Raw genomic sequence first — 21,449 nt, 5'->3', positions numbered from 1 at the left:
TTATGAATATCACATAATATTATCAATACATAATCTATGCAAACCTCCATTACCCTGAGCAGGTTTTTCCACAGCCATTCCTCTCGATGCATAAAATTCTCGCCTTCTTTTCTCCTCAGCTAAAACATAAAAAACAAGTGATTAGAATGCATGTTGCTAGTTATGTATCCAAGGTGCTTGCTTTACACTGTTTACAAAGAAGACTAGTTAGGTTTTTTTCATGGTACTTATACAATAATGATGGGGGATTGGATGACTAAAAATTTAGGAACTGTTATAACTTAAGAATATGATCACACAATAGCAGATATTGGTGTCTTTATTCAACTCACTTAGTCCTGAGAGGAAAAAAAACAAGTAACCTAGAATGATTCACTTCTCTGGCTGAGAAAGAGAGGGTCAAAACTAAGGAAAATGCCACTCTGTATTTGCAGCAATCAGATGTTAATTTACAGGAACAAGTGTTAACTATAATCTTAAGACATGCATTTCTGTTATTGTAATGGGGTTGCAAATTCTGCAATCAAAACTCTTTCAGAACATACTTCAACCAATGAACACAAGCTATGAAAGCTTCCTACAAATGATGAAAAGACATATGTTCATGAATTCACTTTTAGTTGTATGGAATGATAATACAATGGTAATTAAAAGGGAGATTAATTGTGACAGAAAACCAAGCATGCAAAGGATAAGGCTGCAGGTTTTACCTTCAAGAATGCCGGGAACAACTTTAGCCACAATGTCCTGCATTGTTCTGTCTAATCTGTAAGGTTGTCAAGACATTTACTGAAAGCAGTAAACTCTTGAACTTTATAAGCAGATTACCTATCCTCATAACATCAATACATGATATTCTATATGTGAAAAATTTAACTAGACCAACTAAACAGTTAGAGGGTGTCATTTTGGTTATCTTGATTCAACACTAAACTCTCCTTCCTAATATTTAAGGTAAAGTAGAGAAGCTGGGAAAGAGAAATTACAAATCATGTGTCCAGAGTTACTGACCTAAGGCAGATACAGGGTATGAAGAGTCCAGTTCAACTCTATCTTAAGTTTTACAGCTTACAAATTGGAAGAAGATATCACGTAGATATATGATCAATGGCAAGTATTGAAAAAAAGGATGTGGGAGCCATCCATTTAAATTGCAATAAAATTTGCTGTTAATTACCTGAGATTGAAGAGAGGTTGGGTTTCATGTATCTGCAAGTTGCACATGGGACATTTCTTGCTGGTTTGGAAATATTTCACTATACAGCTCTTGCAAACTGAAATTGACAAACAATGGTTTCATTTACGTTTCTTGATATTTGTTGCATGACATATGTTTAATATTATTTTTGGGTAATATTTTCTGTTATTATTTAAGACTTGTAAGCTTGAGATAACTCAATTTTTGACAATACAGTGTTGCTAGTGGATACAATAAAAAAGACGGTAAATTCTGAGCTCAGTGGACAAATAGTGAAAGATGAAGAATAGAGAAAGATGGAGAACAATTTTTTAGTTACGGAGAGGATTCAAACCTCACAGCTCTGAATTCTGTGCTCCAATGCTCTATCACTGAGCCACTGAGTTGTTAGTTGATCAGTTGGAATCACGATAGCATTTAAGTTCCCGAAGACCAGTTAGTTATATCCTTTCATTTTCCATACATTCCACTTGAAAATTGTTCAAAACAACACATTAAATCAGATTTTCAAACATTTAGTTCCCTAAGACTTAAAAATAAAATTCAAACAAATGCTTGCCTAAATTATTCTTACCAAACAGCCCATCATGAGTGGATGTGTATTAAGAATTTTATAATGTGATAAACATTGTCTACATACATGTGTGGAGACATTCAGTAATAGTTGTAGCATCAACAAAGTATCCTGCACAAAGACTACACACCACGTGAGGGTTCAGATCACAGATTCTTATGATGACCTACGGAAAAAACGGTACTTTAGTAAATATCTTCGATTGTATGGAAAGTCAATACAAGTTAGGCAGCTAATGATTTGTTCATTTTCTCAGATTAGTATGATGACCCACACTCCAAATGTGATTTGGTACATCAAAGAGCCTAAAATGTCAATGCAGCTGACTTGTAGTTCTTTTTGAGGTGTCTTTGCCTTTGCAGAGTCCTTCTACCGAATCACTTTCAACCGTTCACCAGTTCGATACTGAAAGGAGAGAAAACCCTCCACATCTATTAACATCTCGTCTGGCAGGATATTCAGACCGAGATGCATATCAGTATGCATTCTCAGGGATTCTTTCGTATTTTTCTTAGATACTGATATGCATTTGATTCCAGTATGACTAGAACTGAGCTTACAAGCGCCAACATGGAGGGTTTTGTCTGTTATAATTGGGGAAAACGTGATCGCTATGATGACCACCGATCTGAGCTTGGTAAAATTTCCGCACAGCCCCATACTTCATTATGCATTCAGTTCTTGAATAGAGAAAACAATGACTAAAACAATACATTGCCATTGGGAAAACAGATTTGTTTTACAATAATAGTATGGGGCTGTGCGGAAATTTTACCCTGAGCTTTGGCATCGCTTAAAAAACCGGCTAACATACAGTATTATCCTTATATGCTATGTAGCGTTAGAGAATTAAAAAACTATACCTCCTTGGAGTCCATTGCCCTTGTCAATTCCCAAACATCCCACTTTACAACTCTTCCGCCATCTTAAATTGATATCATTCCCAGGTTCCGCGCGTCGAAAAACCAGTGCAACCAGTTTGGGCACCAGTCGAGTCCGTTTACTTGCTTGATTTCTATGGTAATTGCGCAATACAAGCCCTAAATTTATTCCAATTATTGTCATAAAAGAAACCAAGAAATCGGTGCCACGCGAGCTCTGAGAAGGCCGCGGAGGCGGTTTTGTCCAATTTCTTTGAAATGATTCAAGAAATCGTGACGTATTCTTTTAAGCGTTGAAACACCGGGGAAAGACAGAGTGACCAAGTCTTACAAGAGGCTCCAAGAGTCTGAGCTGTAACGTAAGGCTTTAATCTCGTTTTTCTTTTCAAAACGATTCTTCTAATGCCACTTCCTCGTTCTCAAACTGAACTGATGTAACTGATATGACAAGTATCTAATAATACACCCCTATGTCTGGTCTTCTAAAGTAACATGAAGGAAATGTTTAGGTTTAGGAATCTCGCCAACCTTGGATGTTGTTGACACACAAGTTACTCACGAGATCAAATTTAGGAGAGCTGAATAAGCAAAATAATGCGACCTATGTGACCTAGCGACGAGAGAGAATTGCTATCAATAACGAGTAAAGGCGGAATAGAAATTGACCGATCATGAGGCTAAAATTAGAAATTATATGAAAGTCAAAGCCAAGGTTATCAAGAATAATGCTGACTCACATTCAGCCTAATTGTCAGAAGATCTCAATACTTGCGACACTAAAGTCTTGGGGCCCATACTTGTTTACCTTGGGCCCATACTTCTTTACCTTGAACTTTAAATTCAACTCTTACGAAACCTAAAATAAGCACATGACAGAACACCCCATCTACCTTGAAATACTGCATAAGAAAAGATCACCTAAAAAAAAAAAAAGCAGACTAGTAAAGAGAGCGTGGAAGCTGGAAAGGAACGTGCGAGAGGAACACGCGAGGCAGACGAATCTTCTGTAGGCTTTATATAAATGGCGGTAGAAACATTTGATGGGAGACCATGGATATGTAAAACGGATACAGTAACAATTACCCTTTTTTTCTTTCGATCCACTCAATGTATATCTGTATCATAACATATTTCCCTTCAAAAAACTAAATAATATATTTGAACTTAAATTTACTTCCCTCACCGGTGGATATTAATACTCTCAATAGAAATCTTGATAGAGAGAGAAGGACCTACAGTTTAACAACTGATGTGCGCGAGAATCGTAATGATATTAACACGATTTGATAGTGCAAACAGTCGCCATTGAGATACTTTCGCATTTTATTCGGATCGCGATACTTTATAGAGCAGAAAACTAAGAAGAACTTCGTCACTTGCAACTTGCAAAACAAATGAACAATCAAAAACTGTCAAGGCGACACATGTGGGTAAATAGCGAGCGAGTCGTGCGAAGGAAGGAAAATAGCTAAGGTCTCTTAAGAGAAGTAAGGTACCTTTCAGACTGTGCAGACCTCGGTGAATAAAATTAATTTTAATTAAGACGAACCCGTCGCATTGGCTCTCGAGGAAGAAAAGTGAGCCAAAAAGCAGTGAGTATTGGAGCTCCAACTGGATTTTGAACAGAAGAACGTTAGGCTTCAAGCCCCATCCTCCGAAGGTCCTACTTCTTCCGTCGCACTCCTAAACATTATCGTGTTTGGGGCTTGAGGAAATATTATGAGACACACCATTTTCTTTTCCTTATACAAACACAACATAGCAGTCATGGTCCGAATGAAACTCTGGTGTCGTCACAACACGAGGCAGTCATGAGACTTAGCGGGGAAATCCCCATACGAGTCACTGTTTCTGTTTCAGGAACAAGCTATGCTTTGGGGAGATCGGACAGATTCGGATCACAAGATCAGAAACACTCGGAACAGTTTCGTGTTCCCGAAAGCACTTAATGACGTCACTATTCCCGAACAAGCCTGGTGTTCCATGCTAGTGATTCAATGCTGTTCGTTGTTCTTCTTGCCTACATTTTACCTCAATATCGTAAATGTTCGTGCATTTGTATTCAGAGTACCACTGATTCTCAACGGATGAACAATATCTAGCTGAATTTATCCAGGATTTTCATTTCCGGTCGTCATTTAGGAATAATTAACTGGCCATCTTCTCGAAGGAAGGAAGGCTAGACGGTCATATTAACCTCACGAAATTTAACACCTTGACCCCAGTCTTCAAATACGATCACTCTAAAACTGCAACCATTCGTTATTTGCGGTCATTTGAGGATCACATGCCATGGTATTTCTTGAGTTAAGATCGAATTACAACGCCATGGAAATTGGAGGTTGAATCGATTGTTATTGCAGGACTCTTTTCGGTAATGGTGTCAAAACTAAGGAACATGATGTCATTCTAAAATTGATACCGTGTTAACGTCATATTAAATCTGCTGTGTAGAAAAGTGAGTTCAAATTCCCAGAGGATTTCAAATGGATGTGTTCTATCCAGACACATCGTTCTGTGAGGGGATTAGGCTAATCGAAAGTTTGCCTGGCGAGTCTAAGTCTACCATGGCCTTGGAGGAGGAGGAATTACTTCAGGAGGGTATCCAAGAGTTACTCAAGTTACTTGCATGTGTCAAGAATAATTCCAACGAAGCTGAAGTGGAGAACTGCATGCATTTGCTCGCAGACAGTTTGGATGACGAAGTCGACATAGACGCTGAGCTCCTTGTAAAGAAACAAGCTCACCTCACTGTGCTGGACGTAATGCGTTCCCACGAAACAAGCCACAAAATTCAACTTCATACCTGTTTTGTACTACACAGGTTCGTGGAACTTAATCCGCGTGTTCGATCTGAGCTACAAGGAAAGCAAGCTCACAGAGATATTTTAAAAATGATGAAACATCATAGTGACAAAATGTGTCAAGTTATAGGCTGTAAAATGTTGTCTGCACTGTGCACTTCTACAAGAATGAGAAGCGATGCTTTGGACAAACGTGCCGTAGATTGTGTTGTTTCTGCTATTAGCTATTTCGGAGAGGATGAAGAATTTTATATTCCTGCTTTTGAAGCCCTCACACAATTACTGAAAGACGATCCGTCTGCACAAGAGAATTTTGTTCACATGGAGGAGAAAAAGCCTCCCCGAAAAAAGTATCGCATTGTTGTGGAAACTATGGAGAAATTCGCGAAGTCAGGTAAGACAGATTGACTCTAAATATTCCGCAAACTATTGCACATTGGAGCTCCAATCTATAAAAATTAATTTGATACGTCAACAACCGAGTGTCTTTTCATGCGATGTTAACTGCAAATGTCTTAAAACGACATGTGTTTAGTTTCCTTATGCAATGTTTACTGACTCCAATAGTTGTTAGGTAACATGTGTTCAATCTTGTCATGCAATGTTGCCAGACTGCAAGAGTTTTTAATTATTATTTTAATTTTATCTCTTTTGCCCTTGTTAATTTAGCCTATGTAAAGTATTTACCCTCTCCCCTCGAGACAATGCTGTATCAGGATTCTCTAAACCTTAAGGATATGCAGTGGAGGAGGGGGAGAGTTTTGTCAATGATTTAGAATGTGGTAGAGACAAGAGTGTTATTCTAAACATAAATAGGACTCTTCAAGTATGATGTGTCACCTAATTTTGTTGCTGATTGTCGCTTAATTGATCATTCATGATCCTTAACTTAAAGGCATTTTGTGTTTTGCTTTAAAGGAGAGATCCAAGAGCAAGGTATTCAGCTGATGTGTGTTCTAGCATCTTCAAACAAGAACTGCCAGGCTCTTGTACATGGAAGAACATTTATGGTTGCCTTGGAAGCAATGAAGAAACACTGTGATTGTGGTGGAGTTCAAGCAGTGGGATGCCGACTACTTGTACTTTTGGCAGCCTTGGAGCCTCACAGAGCAATTCTAGTTCAGCAAAATGTTGTTTTAATGGTTATTCTGAGGGCATTACGACAGTTTAAGGATTGCATGGAGGTTCAGAAAAATGGCTTGACAGCTTTGGCTCTCCTCACAGAAGAACTGGACAATAAACTGCAAGATGGTCAGTGAAGTATTTTATGAAGCTTTTATTCAACACAGTGAGAGCACACAAATCAATATTCCATTACTTGAAAGTTAATAGGAGCAACAATTGTAGGTTAGATGAATAATGATTTATAACACTGCACTCCAACATGATTGGTATGAGATAAATCATGTTAAGAGTCAATATGTTGTGTTTTTGTGTAAGACAATTCATTCTCATAGAACCTCTGATCACATGGGCATCTAAGCTTGAAGTGACTAGGGTATTACCAGTCTCCCTGGATAGGATGCCAGTCCATCCCAAGGTTACTGCCTGGTATTTCATCATATCTCCCTGAGCCACAAACGGGGAATGGTTTTAAAGGTCTTGAGTATTGTGGTCTTCAATTTCACTATTTAGAATCTTCAACAGGGTATCTTTCAAAACAAGAGGTTTTAAATATAACTTTGGTTCTAACAATTTGCAGTCTGAAAATATGCTGCTAACAATTTCATTTGGGTCAATTCTAAATATTCTGTCTGAATATGCTAGACATTTGCATTGGGAGGTCTGTTTGCAAAAATCCTTAAGAGCCTTTCAACTTGATGAGGCACTCGTTTTGTTACTAATAGGGTCAGGGGTTTATTGTCTCAACAACACACTACCTCCCTAACTTCCCTGAAGAGCCAATCAAAGAAACTCTAGGTCATTATTATCGTTGTGGAAGGAGTTGGAGGTTTTTTTAGGGTTGAAAAAATCCAATTTACTGATCTCTCCATAAGGCTCTGTGATGTTGTTATCTTCCCCCCCACCTTTTGCTGGCAGTTAATTGGCAGTCAATTTCCTATAGTCACCCCTTTACACTCCTTTGGTTACTGATCCTCCCTTCATTACCCCTGAAAACCATGTAATCCACCCCAAAATACTCCACCCCAACCCCCTTCAGAAAATAGATAAGGAGTGATCCCCTATTTTTGCTCTATAATTTTGAGATGTACAATCAAGTCCAATTATATGCTCTTCTTTAGGATTACAGGACTACAGGTGGACGCATCAAGTATTAAATGCTATGACAAGCCACTACGATAAACCAGAGGTCTTAATTGCAGCCTGTCATGCTTTGCAAGAGTTGATTGACTTCTGTCCCAATGTCTTGACTGAAATAGGAGAAGAAGCACATGGGAATGCCCTTCCTGTACACAATTGTTGCATGGCTGTCTTGATGTTGCATGCAGATAACTTAGAGCTATGTGAGTCAGCATGTAGAGTTTTGGCAACCATGGTCAGTATGTCAAATCCACTAAGGGAGGTAAGATGAAAGAGATCAAAAGTCATGTTTTCTCTGTACAAAGTTAAGGCTTACAAGAGCACTTTAAATCAGTTCATACTTTTAATTAATACTTGATCATCACTTTATTACACCCATTTTGAAATCTCTGGTGGTCCCTGTAATCTGATTGGCTCTAATTGATGCAATTTATTCATGAATTGCACTATTTTTTGCCTTAAATCGCATTTTTTCCCAGCCAATGAGGAGGCTATACTAAAACAAAACAACCAATCAGATTTCAAGGCTTGTTTAAAGTAACTGATCAAATTGCAGGAAAATGAAAGACAAAGGGTATCATGTGGCAAATTTTGCAACTTTTGTTTCAAAAACTTACTTTCCCCCCCCCCCAAAATGGATGAATTTAACTTCAGTCTGGCTCAGTATTGCATTGATAAAATATTTGAACTGACCAAGTCCTGTATTTGTATGATTTCAAAATGGATGTAGTAAAGTGGTAATTGAACCTCCTGTCATGCAATTTTGGTCTGAATCATACTTGTGATTTCAAATTGAACTCGTACTGCGCACTCGTTTGATTTTGAATCACGCATATTATTTCAGCCCAAATTGCACTCCACTTAGTTGAATTACCATTATTTGTGATCATAAAGCTCTTTATGATTAATTAACATAGCCTTGTGGTTAAGTGATGATTTAAGAGTTATACTTTAGAAGCACTAAGTCCTCTAATTGATGAAAAATATCATTTTTCAGTCTTTGATGTCCAAAGGGTTGTACTTGAACATTATCCATGCAATGAAACAACACAAGAAAGAATCAGGAGTGCAAATGTGGGGCTGCAGAGGGCTGAGGGGATTGTCTTTATCTGGGTTTCATAACAAAGAACTCATGATAAACTGTGGAGTTCTAGAGCTGATCTTTGACTGCACTTGGAGGTAAGCAGCAAACAAGGGTAATGAAATTAGATTCTGATATAGTAGTTACTTAAAATAACAGCAAACTTTGGAAAAAACATTTCTGTGCTGCAGTGTTGAGCATTCAGCAGTGCTGTATTATTCTTCTCAACCTAAACAATCAAACAGGTTTAAGGCTAAAACCAATCATGGTTTAGATACAACATTTTTCTACACTTGAGCCTGCTATAAAGGATGTACTCAACAAATAAATGTTGCAATGCTTCTGTTCACTAATAAATCACAGGTGACCTCAAAATGTGATAAGAACAAAAAGGTGGCACAAAGCCCAGTGCACTATTGATGTTCTTTTTATATTATTAGGTCTTCTGTGATCTATTAACCCTTTACCACCTAACATCAGTATGTATATTCTCCATACTGTTCTCCATACATTTTCAAAGATGCTGACAAGGAGAATTTGAGTAACAGTCAAGAGTTGCTTTAGTGGGTGATCATCACCTCTATTCTCATTACTTTCATGTTTGATTCAGGGGTGATATGGTAAGGAGAAATTAGATGCTGGTCACTCAAAAAAGCAAAATTGTTGTTAATGGTGACATCATCTATGCATCTGTTCTCCAATCGATTACAATTAAGAACCAATCAAAATGCCTGCATGACTCATTTAAATTATAAATTATCATAAGTTATCATATACTCAGGGTTTCCAGTAGCTTGCTGTGATATGTATCCTTAGCATGATGAAATATTGCATTTCCATCGCTATGCAACCGTTTTCAACAGTCATCTGTCTATTGAAAAGTGCCTTATGGAGTATGTTCTTTTAAACTTTGGTTTTGTCCATGCAGATTTAGGGATAAGATTGACGTCCAGCAAGAAGCCATAGCATTGATTGCATGCTTAGCAACAGATGTTGAGCTTGTTTTGCATCAAAGTGCTATTGAAGGGATTCATGGAACGATTTTGAATGCAATGAACTCCTTCCCAGATCAGATTTCTCTTTGTGAGATCTCATTGGAAGCTTTGGGTGAGTGTTTTTGTCTGTCAGTACAGCCTTATATTAGTGTCCTTAGCATAGCCACATACAAACATGATAGTTCTCTAGGGAGGACAGCTGTGTTTGAAATAATTTTGAAATTGTTTGATGCAAAGGATCAGTACCTATGATTGTTTATATAAATCTTATATGAGAAAGTGACTTTGAGGTGACAGCTATGCTGGAATGGGTCAGCTTTAAGTTGCAAGCCATACTGCGACCTGAATATCGAGCAGTAAGTTTGCAATAACTGATCGACGTGTCGCTCGGTGTATCCTTGAATTAGAAAAGAATTTGTACTGGAAAATTGTTTTCTTCCAGTGTTTCTTCTTGAGATATATACCTTTGACTCCTTATACTCTATGGAAGAACGAACACTCTACGAAAGAGACAGCCGAAATTTGTTTTTATCCTTTTCCAGCTTGCATTACTGGTCGTAGACTTGGAGATATTAAATCGTAGAAAAGGCATATTGGTTTAGTTAACACCCAATGAATATCATTGATATGAGAAAAATCTAAGCCTTTCTGGTGGAAAAATCGCGAGAGTTTACGTATTGTGCCAAACTCAACTTAAAAGGCTGAAAACTTAAACAGAAGAAGACCAAAATTTTATTTTCAGGTTATTTGGTTCACAGTGCTCATGCGCAAGCCGCGTCCTACCCCTCTCTTACCCCCTCTAAGTGCTATTTCTTTTTTGCCTAGGTGTGCTTTGTGCTGCTGAAGAAGTTCCACATCTCCTCGTAACTTCAGAGTATGGTGGTGTAAAAATTATTTTTGATGCGATGATGAAACATCTGAACGAACCAGCCATACAACAAAAGGGGTGCATTCTTATTCAAGTGCTGGCTCCCTTGCTGTCTGATGAACATTGTCAAATGGCAGTCTCTGCTGTCCTGGAGGCCATGTGTGAGTACCAAGAAGACAGAGGTGTTCAAGCCGAAGGCTGTGTAGCCATGCTTGTCATTGCTCAAATAGACGAGAAAAAGAGTTCAATTTTGGTGAATAACTGTGCTCACGAAAGACTTTTCTTCATCTTGGAGCACTTTGTCGAAGAACCAGACCTTGTTTTCTTGGCCAGTGAATGTATTCGGTTTCTTGGTTGGGAACGCAACCTAAAAACACAGATGCTGTTGTCAGCGTGTGCTGGTGGCCTTCTCAAAGGAGCCAACTGTCTGATCAAGAAAGGAGCAGATGTGAATGCTGGTCAAGGCGAGAACACACCTCTTTGCTGTGCGTGCAAAAACGGTAAAGAAGAAATGGTACAATTTCTACTCACTCAGGGAATCACAGACATTCAGTGTGCTCTGAGGCTTTCTCTCGAGATGGGACACAATAACATTGTAGGACTGCTTCTACAACATCTCGGCCATGACAAAGAGGCTGGTATCATAGCATTTGGCAACCTCAATCTGAGTGACTTGCGCCCAGAATGGTTGTCGCCTTCACTATCGGGCTTAAAGTATTCTCCCCCAGCTCTTTGTGCTGGTTGGTCTGAGTTCATCGACGATGCCAAGAGAACAATGGAACGAAGAGCTTCACTCAATAGTCGCTTGAGACGAAAAGGGAGTGATTTGATGCTGAACAAGTCTCCCAAGGCCGATTCAGTCTCTTTCGATGGGAATACCTCTTTCTCCTTTGAGTCAATTGATTATTCCGATTCAGACTCCGAACTTGATTTTGATGTCCCAGAGTTAAGCGAGAATCCACCATTGCGCGCACGTAGCATTAGTGGAGCTTCCTTCCCTTACAGCTCGCATGATCCTCGCATTGTGTCTCCCTTCTCCGACGATAACTACGTCATATTACCCAAGAGTCCGCGAAAAATATCAGTTGAAGAACCCACGCCCAATCGCCAGCGTCCAGTGTTGACAAGACGTTCAGCTAGCGACGTAAATCCCCCTCTGCGAAGTCCAAAAGACTATTTTTCTCGCAGTTTGTCCGACCCTGAGCAGGCTGATGCTATATCAGAATCTGGAGACGATGTACAGCAACCAGGAACGTTCAAAATGCCAAATGGAAGCTACGTGTACAGTTGGGACGTGCAGGAAAGCTATAGGGAACGGAATCTGAGTGCTCCTTTTCAGTTCGAAAGTGGAAAATTATCACATTACGTAATTAGTGAAAGACGTACCGGGAAAACGTTTGAAGAACGAAGAAAGCGAAGAGAGTCAATCAGAGCCGTATCTGCCAGCGCAACCGTGCTTTCTATTGATGCTTCCAGTAACAACATTGTTAGCATTGATCCTCTGGCAGATGCATCCTCGCTATTTCTCGCTCATTTAGCAAAGGTTGAAAGGTTGGATCTAAGTCATAACCACCTGGAACGCTTTCCTCCTCCCCTCTGTGATGCTATGCCTGTTTTGAAATACGTGAATTTGAGTCATAATGAGTTTAAAGATTTTCCCTTCTGCTTTGTCCATGAGTCGAGCAGGGTGAAAGTACTGAACTTGTCGCACAACAAAATCGAGATGAAATCTTATCCTTCGCTCCGTGGATCAAACAGTATGATGTTGGAAGACTTGAACTTGTCGTACAACGGAGAAACTTGCTTTCCTGAGAGGCTAGGGGAGCTATTTCCTGGCTTAACAAGCTTGTATGTGTCGGGCAATAGCATAAAGACGCTACCCGATTGTTCTCTGAACCTGCCGCAGCTTAAAACACTGGACTTGTCAAATAATCAGCTGTCAGAGATTCCGCCCGAATTCTTTGCAGACAGTTCTGCTCTCGAAACTCTATTGGCTTCAAGCAATATTCTCTCAGCATTACCTGAGGCTGCTGCCCCATCTTTGAAGAATTTGAAAACAGTTCGGTTGAACAAAAACAAGCTAGGGGAAATGTCAACAAAGAAACAGTTTTCGATTTGTCGATTTTTTCTTAAACTTCCCAATTTGAAGATTTTGGACCTTTCCAGCAACAATCTTGAAGACATCCCAGCTCCCATTGCTTGGTCCACCCGGCAATTGAAAGAACTTGTGCTGGCTGACAACAAGATTAGGAAGTTGTCGCTGGAGGGTGTTGAGAATTGGTCATATCTTGAAAGACTGATCTTGAGTGACAATTGTTTAAAGCAAGTACCTGATGGAATCGGTGAATTGACATCCTTGACTTCGCTCGATTTGAGTCGAAATACCGGCATCACGCATCTGCCGGATGAAATGGGAAAATTATCTAATCTGTGGGATTTGCAGCTGTTTGATCTTAAGCTTGATCTTAATTCAGGTATTCTGGAAAGCAGAGCTCAAGAGCTCATTGGGTTCTTGCACTCCAAGCTTAAGAACTCAGTACCATATTACCGCATGAAGCTAGTAGTTGTTGGACAGGCAGGACGAGGAAAGACAGCCTTGCTTAGCTTGTTACGAGAACGCAGTGCTACAGGTCCACATCACGATGTCATGATGGGGGAATGGTGCGTGAGAGATCCCAAAGCTGAGTGCAAGGAGTGTCATCGCAAAAGTGTGGATTATGTCTTCAGCACATGGGATCTTAGGGGTCGGGATGACTTATACAGCGCCTATCAGTGCCTTCTGTCGTCAAGGACTTTGTTTCTTGTTGTTTTTGATGTTAGCAAAGGAACGGGTGAGATTGATGCTCTTAAGCCCTGGTTGCTCAACATACATGCTTGTGCACCTGAGGCATCGGTCATGCTCGTTGGTACTCATAAGGACAAGGTACCGAAGGATCGAGAAACGGAGGTATTCCAAGCGGTTACAGAAAGAGCCCTTAGTATGTGTGCTGGTGCTGGCTTTCCTCAGATCAAAAGCATCGTGGTGTTGGACTGCACTAAAGACACACCAGGAATTAAGTCTCTCCGTACGAATATCGTGCAACTTATAACAAAATCTACGTGCAAAGGTTCTTCTTTGATTGGTCCTACAGTGCCTCAGAACTTCGTGAAGCTGCAGGATTTGGTACAGCGTTACATCCGTACCGGAGACGCGCGAAGAATTTTGACAATGGCTAACATCCGGAAACTCATTCAAGACAGCGAAATACGCACGGATGATGCTGAGATCGAACAAGCTATCAAGTTCTTAAGTGAAGCAGGTGCGTGCATAGCATTGCGTGGGATTTGGACAGAAATAGAACTTAAATTGGCGTGAGATATAACCACGAAACCTTTGCATCTCTACAGCAATTCAGAGTACTTCTGCTTGTAAGATTTGAATGTTAATAATCTCTACAGCTGTTTGTTTCCTGAATTTTTAATTCCGTGAGGTTTTTTTTTTTTTTTTTTTTAAGATAATCAGGACTATCGTTTTGTTGCTATTAGTTGGACTGTCACAGTTAATTTTTCGTGTTCGAATCGCTGGGCGGTTAGGAGCACTCATTGAACTCTTGTACTCTTGTCTATAAATTTCGGTCATCTAAGGGCGGGCCATAAATCGACGAGGAAAGAACGGGGATCTTTAACCTACAGTAAATGATATTTATGACATTTTTAGGAGGACAAGAATGGTCAAGTGCGGAAAAGATTGGCTTGGAATACTTAACATTTCTGTTATTTTTTTTTTCCTTGTAGGAGTGCTCATTCATATTGATGATCCAGCTTGCCGGTTGAATGATCTCCTCTTTGTTGTTCCCGTGTGGGTTTACCAGCTGTTAGCCCACGTGGTTACACAAAAGGATGTCGAAAGTGTCGATGGGATCATTAGATTGGCGGAGCTTGAGAATCTAGTTCGAGAGGGAAGTGGTGAAGTGAACGTGACGTCTGATCTCATGCCTCAGATACTTAAGTAAGTGGCATGTTAACGGTGGATTATGCTTATGTATCAAGTTTTATGCCACACTTCCCTACCTTTTGCACGTCAAATGGGGCTGTCGGTATATTTATATCACATCTTTAATGTTCAGAAAACTTGAATAAAATAAATGTTAATTTTGCTTCTTCCCTAAATTATCGGGAAAATTTATGCTTTTCAGCTTGTATAATATTTGCTATATCTCTCTCTTTCAGGCTTCTTGAACATTACTGTATCGCTCTTCCTCTCAGAGATGACAGATACATTTTGCCATCCTTGCTGAGCAATAAACAACCATCGCTCAAAATTCCTCATTTTGAGGGAATGGTCCTCGTCAGTCGCTTGTACAAAATGGCCTATGTACCTCCAAGTTTCTGGCCGCGGCTTCTTACCAGGGTCCAGACGTTTGTTGTGAATTTGTATATGGACCACAGAGTGCGAATGGAAAGCCCTCGTGAACCTCAAGTGACACAATGGAATTCAGGAGTTTATTTATACTGGGCAGACCAAGCATTCTGTTTGATCTGTCAAGATTTGACCAGTCCCCACAGAGACACCGTGATGATCACAGCACCGAGCACAACGCACGGAGCCAGAATCCTTGCCCATATGGTGGATCATTTGGACACTCTATTAGAGGAATGGTTCCCTGACTTGTGTTAGTAATGACGATAATAATAATGCTATTAATAATTAACAATTATTCACTGAAGTGGAGGTGAATAGTGGTGGCTATTTGCGGTTAGGTAAATATCCACCACTTTCTCCGACACCCAGATGAATAACTGTTTTAGTTTATACCGTACAGATACCAAAAAGATTACTGTATTTCTTTCGATATACCAAAATATGTTCGGAAATTTAACTCTTGAAGCGCGATGTTGGCTAATCGGCAGCTCAGAAGTGAATAGCACTTGCCATCACTAACCAATCAGCGTGCGCGAAGAGCACTATTTACCTGTGTGGTACATACTAATGATATTTATGATAATATTAATAGTGATGAAAAGGACAATAATACGGATAAGGATAAGGATGATAATAACACCAATAATAATAATAATAATAATAATAATAATAATAACGCTAATAATAATAATAATGATAACAATGATAATGTTATAATAGCGGTTTAATGATAGATTTTGTACGGAGTAGTGCTACATTCATCCTAAACTGAAAAACTAAACCAATGGAAGAAGTATATAAACACCTAATTTGTGTAAATAAAATTTAATTGCGTGTAAACGAGTTATAAGTGAAATTGACATATTCCGGATTCGGCTTTAGTTTTCAAAAAGTTAAACTCTTTTTTAACAAACTTTTTGACGGAAGACTCAAGTTCGATATCATTTGGCAAAATGTAAAGAACTTAGAAGCGGAATCTTGTGTAAGAACTGCCCAGTCCTGCTCGCTTTTAATACTTGCATGCATCAAAACACATACTTTCGAGGTGTTGTGAAAAATCTAGCTCCACCTCCTCAACCATAGGGTGTTCAACTTAAAACATTCGTGACTTGGCCAGTTGTGTTTACTGCATTTGCCGTCATCTCATTGCCAGCTTGGGGATTTCAATGATTCCCTCTACCACTTTCTTTGTCGTCGTTGTTACTTTATTTGTGATAAAAAGAAACTCAGTCGAAAATCGTTCGTGTCGTTCGTAAAATGGTTACCGACACATGCTTGTAATGAAAAATTTTATGTGACGTTTCTGCAGGTAAATTGGATCCTGAAGGCTCACCACTTGTCCAAAAGGAGGCTGTGTGCCCTGTGTGCAAGGGCGAGAAGGCCCACGAATTTTCACTCAACGCTATAGCACAAGCGAGTGAAAATGAGTACGTCATGTGCCCCAACACAAAATTGCTGGTTGCCTTGGGCCAGATAGCTCCCGATGTTGTGATGGAGGATATCGGCGATCAGTACAGGATTGATGGAAGTAAACTGGAGTTGGACATTAAGCGAGCTAGGCTTCTTGGTGATGGCGCATTTGGAAATGTCTACAGAGCTCGTTATAACGGCAAGCCTGTCGCTGCTAAGGTTTGGAAATTTTTGTTAACTCAGGTAGAGAGTTATAGATCTCAAGTTGGCTTCAGTGTTTTAAATCGGAGTGCTTTGGTGATAATAAGATTTGCATACTCTAATAAGTCCACGATGTCGTCATAGATTGCCCCGCGCAACCTTACCACATTATTTAAGGACCAGTTGACCGCCGTGGGTTTTCTCGATGAATCTCAGGCACTGGGGGTTTTATGCAATACATTTCGACATCATTCACTTCTCTTTCGGCAAATTATTATCTTAAGACCTCCAAAGGAACCACTTTTATCTCTAAGAATTTTTAAAGATAATGCTATTTTACCTTATTTTTACAGGTGTTTCATCCTAGTAGTGAGAACAATCCTCATACGTTACTTCGTCAAGAACTGATTTTCTTACGTAAGCTTCACCATTTGAGCATCATTACTATGGTGGGGGTTTGCATGAAGCCATGGTCCTTAATAATGGAGATAGCGCCTATGGGATGTCTGGGTTCACTTCTGAGCAATGGGCAGGCACTTAGCAGAGGAATTCAGCACAGAATTGCACTACAGGTTGGTGGGTCACCTTGCTATACCTTCTTCCTTTCCTTCTGTCTTTAAATCAAGTATTAACAGTTGGCGCGCTGGATCCCAGGTCTAGAGGTAGCAAGGTCATTGTGTTGTGTTCTTGGGCAAGGCATTTTACCCTCACAGTGTCTCTCTTCGTCCTGGCGTATAAATGGGTACAAACTGACTGTTAGGGGAAGCTTACAGAATGCTCTGGCTGAATGGGCCACTTGCTTGGTATGCAGACTTTACCTGCAGCCCTATTTAAGTTGCACATTAGCGCTTACTGAAGTAACTCTTACAAAACCAATTAACTCAAACACGTACTTTATTTCAGGTAGCCGAAGGTTTGGTGTTTTTGCATCATCACATGATCGTGTACCGTGATTTAAAGCCGAACAACATCCTCATCTTCTCGCTGTCCGTTGCAAATTTGATCAACGCTAAGATATGTGATTATGGGGTCGCTCGATACGCAACACGGTGCGGATTAACTGCCTCTGAAGGGACGCCTGGTTACCGAGCACCCGAAATTGCCCGAGGTGACGTCACTTACAACTTGGAAGCCGATTTGTACTCGTTTGGAATGTTCCTTTACGAGCTTGTAACCGGAGGAACCAAACCATTTGAAGACTTGCGCTTCCGGCACGAGCTGGATGCGGCCGTGTTGAAGGGTCGAGCATTGGATCCTATCACGGCATCTCACTGCCCTCCATGGCCTGATTTTGCAGACCTTATTGCGCATGCCCTGGAGCCTTCGCCAAGTAGGCGAGTTACAGCTGTTCAGGTGAAAGAAAAGTTGTAACTGTTTTATATGATTGGTTTTTTTTTTCTGGTTTTGTCATCATTTACACCGTTGTCTTAGAACTTTTCGGTTACATTACGCTAGTTTTTGTTTAAGGATTTAGTTGTGCAAAAGTGAGTCACTACAACCGTTCGTCGTTCTTCATGTTTTGTTTCTCTCTCTAGGCCTACTCACGTCTGTGTGACCCCGAGCTGATCTGTCTAAAACGTGACATAGCGGTGTCTAAGGGAAAGGCGGTAGAGTGCATGACCATCCGTCACTTTACCGAAAATAACACGCCCAAACTGGAGGTGTGGGTAGGTGGTGGACAGTCAGATGACCTCAGTGGCCAGGTGACCATTATCGACCTCTCTGAAAAGGGTGTAGAGGTAAGAAATTTACGATATCTCTATTGTATAACCTGAAAATAAGCGTTGTGCGTTCTCGTTATCAGAATAGTTTGGTCGTTGTATAACACCCAACCTCGTCGTGAGTTGCCGAGAGCAGGGTATTCTATCAAGCTGTGTCAAAAAATGCAGCCGGCTGATATCCATACTGAAGAATTCCCACCGTAATCGAGTTTTGATTTTTAACATGCTAATACTTTCCATATGAACTACTAACCGAAATATTGAAATAGGAGCCGCATGAAAACCCTCGGTAAATCACTGTAATTTCCCATGTGGTTCATGTATCAATATTTTTGTTCTAACTTGAATAGAGAGTAAATTCTTGATACTAATTTGCCATTATTAAGACCTTTAGAGCACATTTAAATCAAGAAAGGGCAAATGTCTATCCTTTTCACGCTTAAGGGTGAATTGGATCGACGGCTCTACTGAATTCAAATGCGACAAGAGGCACTCCGCTTCATTTCCGGATACCGCAGAAATAACATCATCGATGTATCGTTTCCAGAGAAAGGGTTTAACCCTTAAAAATGGCCGCTAATTAGTGATCATATAAAAGGACTTCTTTTTGCAGCGTTTAGATCACTCCTGATGAAGGCACTAGACACGAGTGTCGAAACGTTGGGTCTATGAATTATAACTTCTTTGGTTACATTCATTAAATCTGCAAACCAGAGTAGCATCAAACTATGTCTGATTGTCCACCTGGTTGCCGTGTGAACTTTAATATAAGGTAATTTAGTGTTAACAATTGAGTTGGAAACGCAAATTAACCACCGTAAAGAGTTCGAAGGCTGACGTTTCGAGCGTTAGTCCTTTGTTAGAGCGATAGAAGAGTTAACGCTCGAAACGTGAGCTTTTAAACTCTACGGTGGCTAATTTACGTTTTCAACTCGGTTGTCAACTCTAAATTACAAATTGCCAAAGAGATATATTTTTGTTAATTTTGAAAACTATTTCGATCTTTAAATGTCATTTCAAGTGTAAACATCTGTCGTATAATGTGTATTTCCACTGTGCAGTTCCGTCATAAAGTAACAATTGCCGCACTATCTTCGTTTTTTTTTAGGGCTGCACAGGTACTTTGATTCAAGACAAACGGGTTATGAGCATCCTAGCAGTGGATAGCGACACTGTTCTGGCTGGAACTCAGTCCGGAAAGATATGGGTGTTCAACGCCTGGGACCATAAGCGCCTGTTCTCCCAGCCTCAGTTGCCTCATGCCATTCTCTGCCTTAAACCATACAAAGACGACAAAGTGAATGTAGTGCTGGCGGGACTCAGTAATGGTCAGCTAGCTGTGTATAACAGCTGTAGTTTAAGAGTAGAAGACACCAGTCCAACATATTTTGACCTATGTTACAGCAAAATCCTCAAAAGTACGTCCTGTGGAGACTGCGTAAGTCATCCTGTCGCCTGTATGGCTGTTGGCAAGAGGAGGTTGTTTTGCGGATGCGGTAATGAAGTAGTGGTGCTCAAAGTCAAAAAGAACGGAGAGGCAAAGGTGAATGAAGGAGACAGCAGCAAGGTAATTATCGACATTGAGCGCCGGTGGGCCGCCGAAAACACGGCTAAGGGTCTCGTGTTAAACATCGCCGTGGGCGCGTCGTTCGTTTGGATCTCAACTCGGGATAGTCCAGTGGTGGAATGCTGGAATTTCTTCAAGGCTAAGTTTATTGGCTCCGTTGACTGTTTGACAATTCTCAGAGACGCTGGGTTTACAGGCAACTTACGGGAAACACGAGTGCTTAGTCTTCTTCTTTCGCACAAGACGCTCTGGGTTGGGCTGGGCACTGGTCACGTGGTTCTCGTAGACCCTTCGACGCGGAAGCCTCTGAAGTTGATCCACCGTCACGTGTCCGCAGTACGCTGTCTCGCGGACACGCATAGCTCCTCATCTCCTAAATCGGCGTCGTTGGTGTTGACAGGAGGAATGGGGTTCATTGAGAGACATGGCTGTGAGTGGAAGAAAGCTATTTCAGATTTTGGATACACGCTCGTTTGGGAGGCAGATTTTATGGAACAGGCCAAACATCTGGAAGATCACATCCGTCGAAGGCGCGATTTTTCAAATACTCTCGTGGAATAAAAGACAATGTTTGTGAAATAATGTGCGTGGCTTGCGCTCGATGTGTCAAGGGACGAGTGATTTAGATCGGCACACACGAGTGGAAGGTCACACGTGCGCGATTTACTCGCGTTCTTCCGAAAATAGTTAAAATCTTAGAAATGTTGAAAATAATGGCTTATGTTATCACCGTTCAATCCGAAAAGGTTAGCTACATCTCGATATACAAAGTTCAGGCGACGTGTAAAATTAAGTAGAATTTTAAAAAATTATAGTATAGAATAAAATTGAGTAAAACAGAAAATATACGATAATAGGGAAAACACCGAAATTGATAAACTAAATTCAAGAACAAAGTGAAAGGCGATTTCAATCTGGCTAAACGTTTGTAGCTGTGTCACTTATTCAGAAAGGTAGAGAACCTCAGTCTCTCTCGTTATCGCAGTTGGGTGGGTACATGATTTTTACAAGGTTACAACGGGTGGAAAGTTCTGTCACAAGATCATTGCCAGAAGTCTTGTAGAGAACATTATGTTGTATTTTTAGGCTTTTTAAACTTTTTTGTGCATGTTAGGTTTGCTTACATGCAAATTACCGTTCTTCTTTTAAATAAATAGTGAGAAAATAGTGCAAGCTGGACTTTATGATTTTCTTTTAAGTTGTTGATAGATGATTCGTTTTCATCCTGTTCTACATCAGTTCGATCATGGCTCTCATAGCTTTTTGGGTTGTGTGCTCTTTAATTTTAAAAAGCTTGTAACAGACTATATGATTGTAAAATGGTTATTTGTACCTAACAGAGAACTCTTTAAAATGGTACCAGATATATTTTAAACATTGAGTAATAGAAAATAAAAGAAAGTTGTGAATGGAATTTTGCATCGTTTCAATCATTTTTACTGAATAAATTTAACGTTTTCCCACATCTACTCTGCCTTATAAACA

At 40.1% G+C, this 21,449-nt stretch overlaps 2 protein-coding genes across 3 annotated transcripts in view; one reads left to right on the top strand and one right to left on the bottom strand.

The window, feature by feature from the left end:
* LOC113671188 (polycomb group RING finger protein 1) overlaps window positions 1-3,571 on the bottom strand; it is a 10,421-nt gene extending 6,850 nt beyond the window's left edge. Inside the window, exons 1-5 of one of the 2 annotated variants that reach the window (XM_027187407.2) lie at window positions 2,636-3,571; window positions 1,839-1,938; window positions 1,178-1,274; window positions 711-766; window positions 54-119 (exon numbers count right to left, since the gene is read on the bottom strand). In XM_027187407.2, the coding sequence (XP_027043208.2) occupies window positions 54-119; window positions 711-766; window positions 1,178-1,274; window positions 1,839-1,938; window positions 2,636-2,650 (334 nt within the window). In that variant the 5' untranslated portion in view covers window positions 2,651-3,571. Of the gene's footprint in view, window positions 1-44; window positions 120-710; window positions 767-1,177; window positions 1,275-1,838; window positions 1,939-2,635 lie in introns of both variants that reach the window. The other variant, XM_027187406.2, reaches the window with a different exon arrangement.
* Window positions 3,572-4,603: 1,032 nt separating this feature from the next.
* LOC113671187 (leucine-rich repeat serine/threonine-protein kinase 2) lies at window positions 4,604-21,378 on the top strand. The gene is made up of 13 exons (XM_027187405.2): window positions 4,604-5,851; window positions 6,376-6,708; window positions 7,701-7,981; window positions 8,717-8,898; window positions 9,729-9,907; window positions 10,621-13,962; window positions 14,438-14,651; window positions 14,873-15,315; window positions 16,375-16,694; window positions 17,030-17,248; window positions 17,580-18,029; window positions 18,212-18,415; window positions 19,506-21,378. The coding sequence occupies exons 1-13, from the start codon at window positions 5,140-5,142 to the stop codon at window positions 20,523-20,525; spliced, it is 7,899 nt and encodes a 2,632-aa protein (XP_027043206.2). The 5' UTR covers window positions 4,604-5,139; the 3' UTR covers window positions 20,526-21,378.
* The last annotated feature ends 71 nt before the right edge of the window (window positions 21,379-21,449 follow it).

The sequence above is a fragment of the Pocillopora damicornis genome, chromosome 2, assembly GCF_964200805.1.
Source record: "Pocillopora damicornis chromosome 2, jaPocDami1.2, whole genome shotgun sequence".
NCBI classification, from domain to species: Eukaryota; Metazoa; Cnidaria; class Anthozoa; order Scleractinia; family Pocilloporidae; genus Pocillopora; species Pocillopora damicornis.
Note: the sequence above shows the minus strand (reverse complement) of the source record. Positions and strands in the feature narration are given on the sequence as shown.

Coding starts and splice junctions, on each gene's coding strand:
- LOC113671187 (XM_027187405.2), top strand. CDS start 5,140: ATGGATGTGTTCTATCCAGACACATCGTTCTGTGAGGGGATTAGGCTA. Junction 14,652..14,872: donor CTCATGCCTCAGATACTTAA/GTAAGTGGCATG, acceptor TCTCTCTTTCAG/GCTTCTTGAACATTACTGTA. Junction 18,416..19,505: donor TCTCTGAAAAGGGTGTAGAG/GTAAGAAATTTA, acceptor GTTTTTTTTTAG/GGCTGCACAGGTACTTTGAT.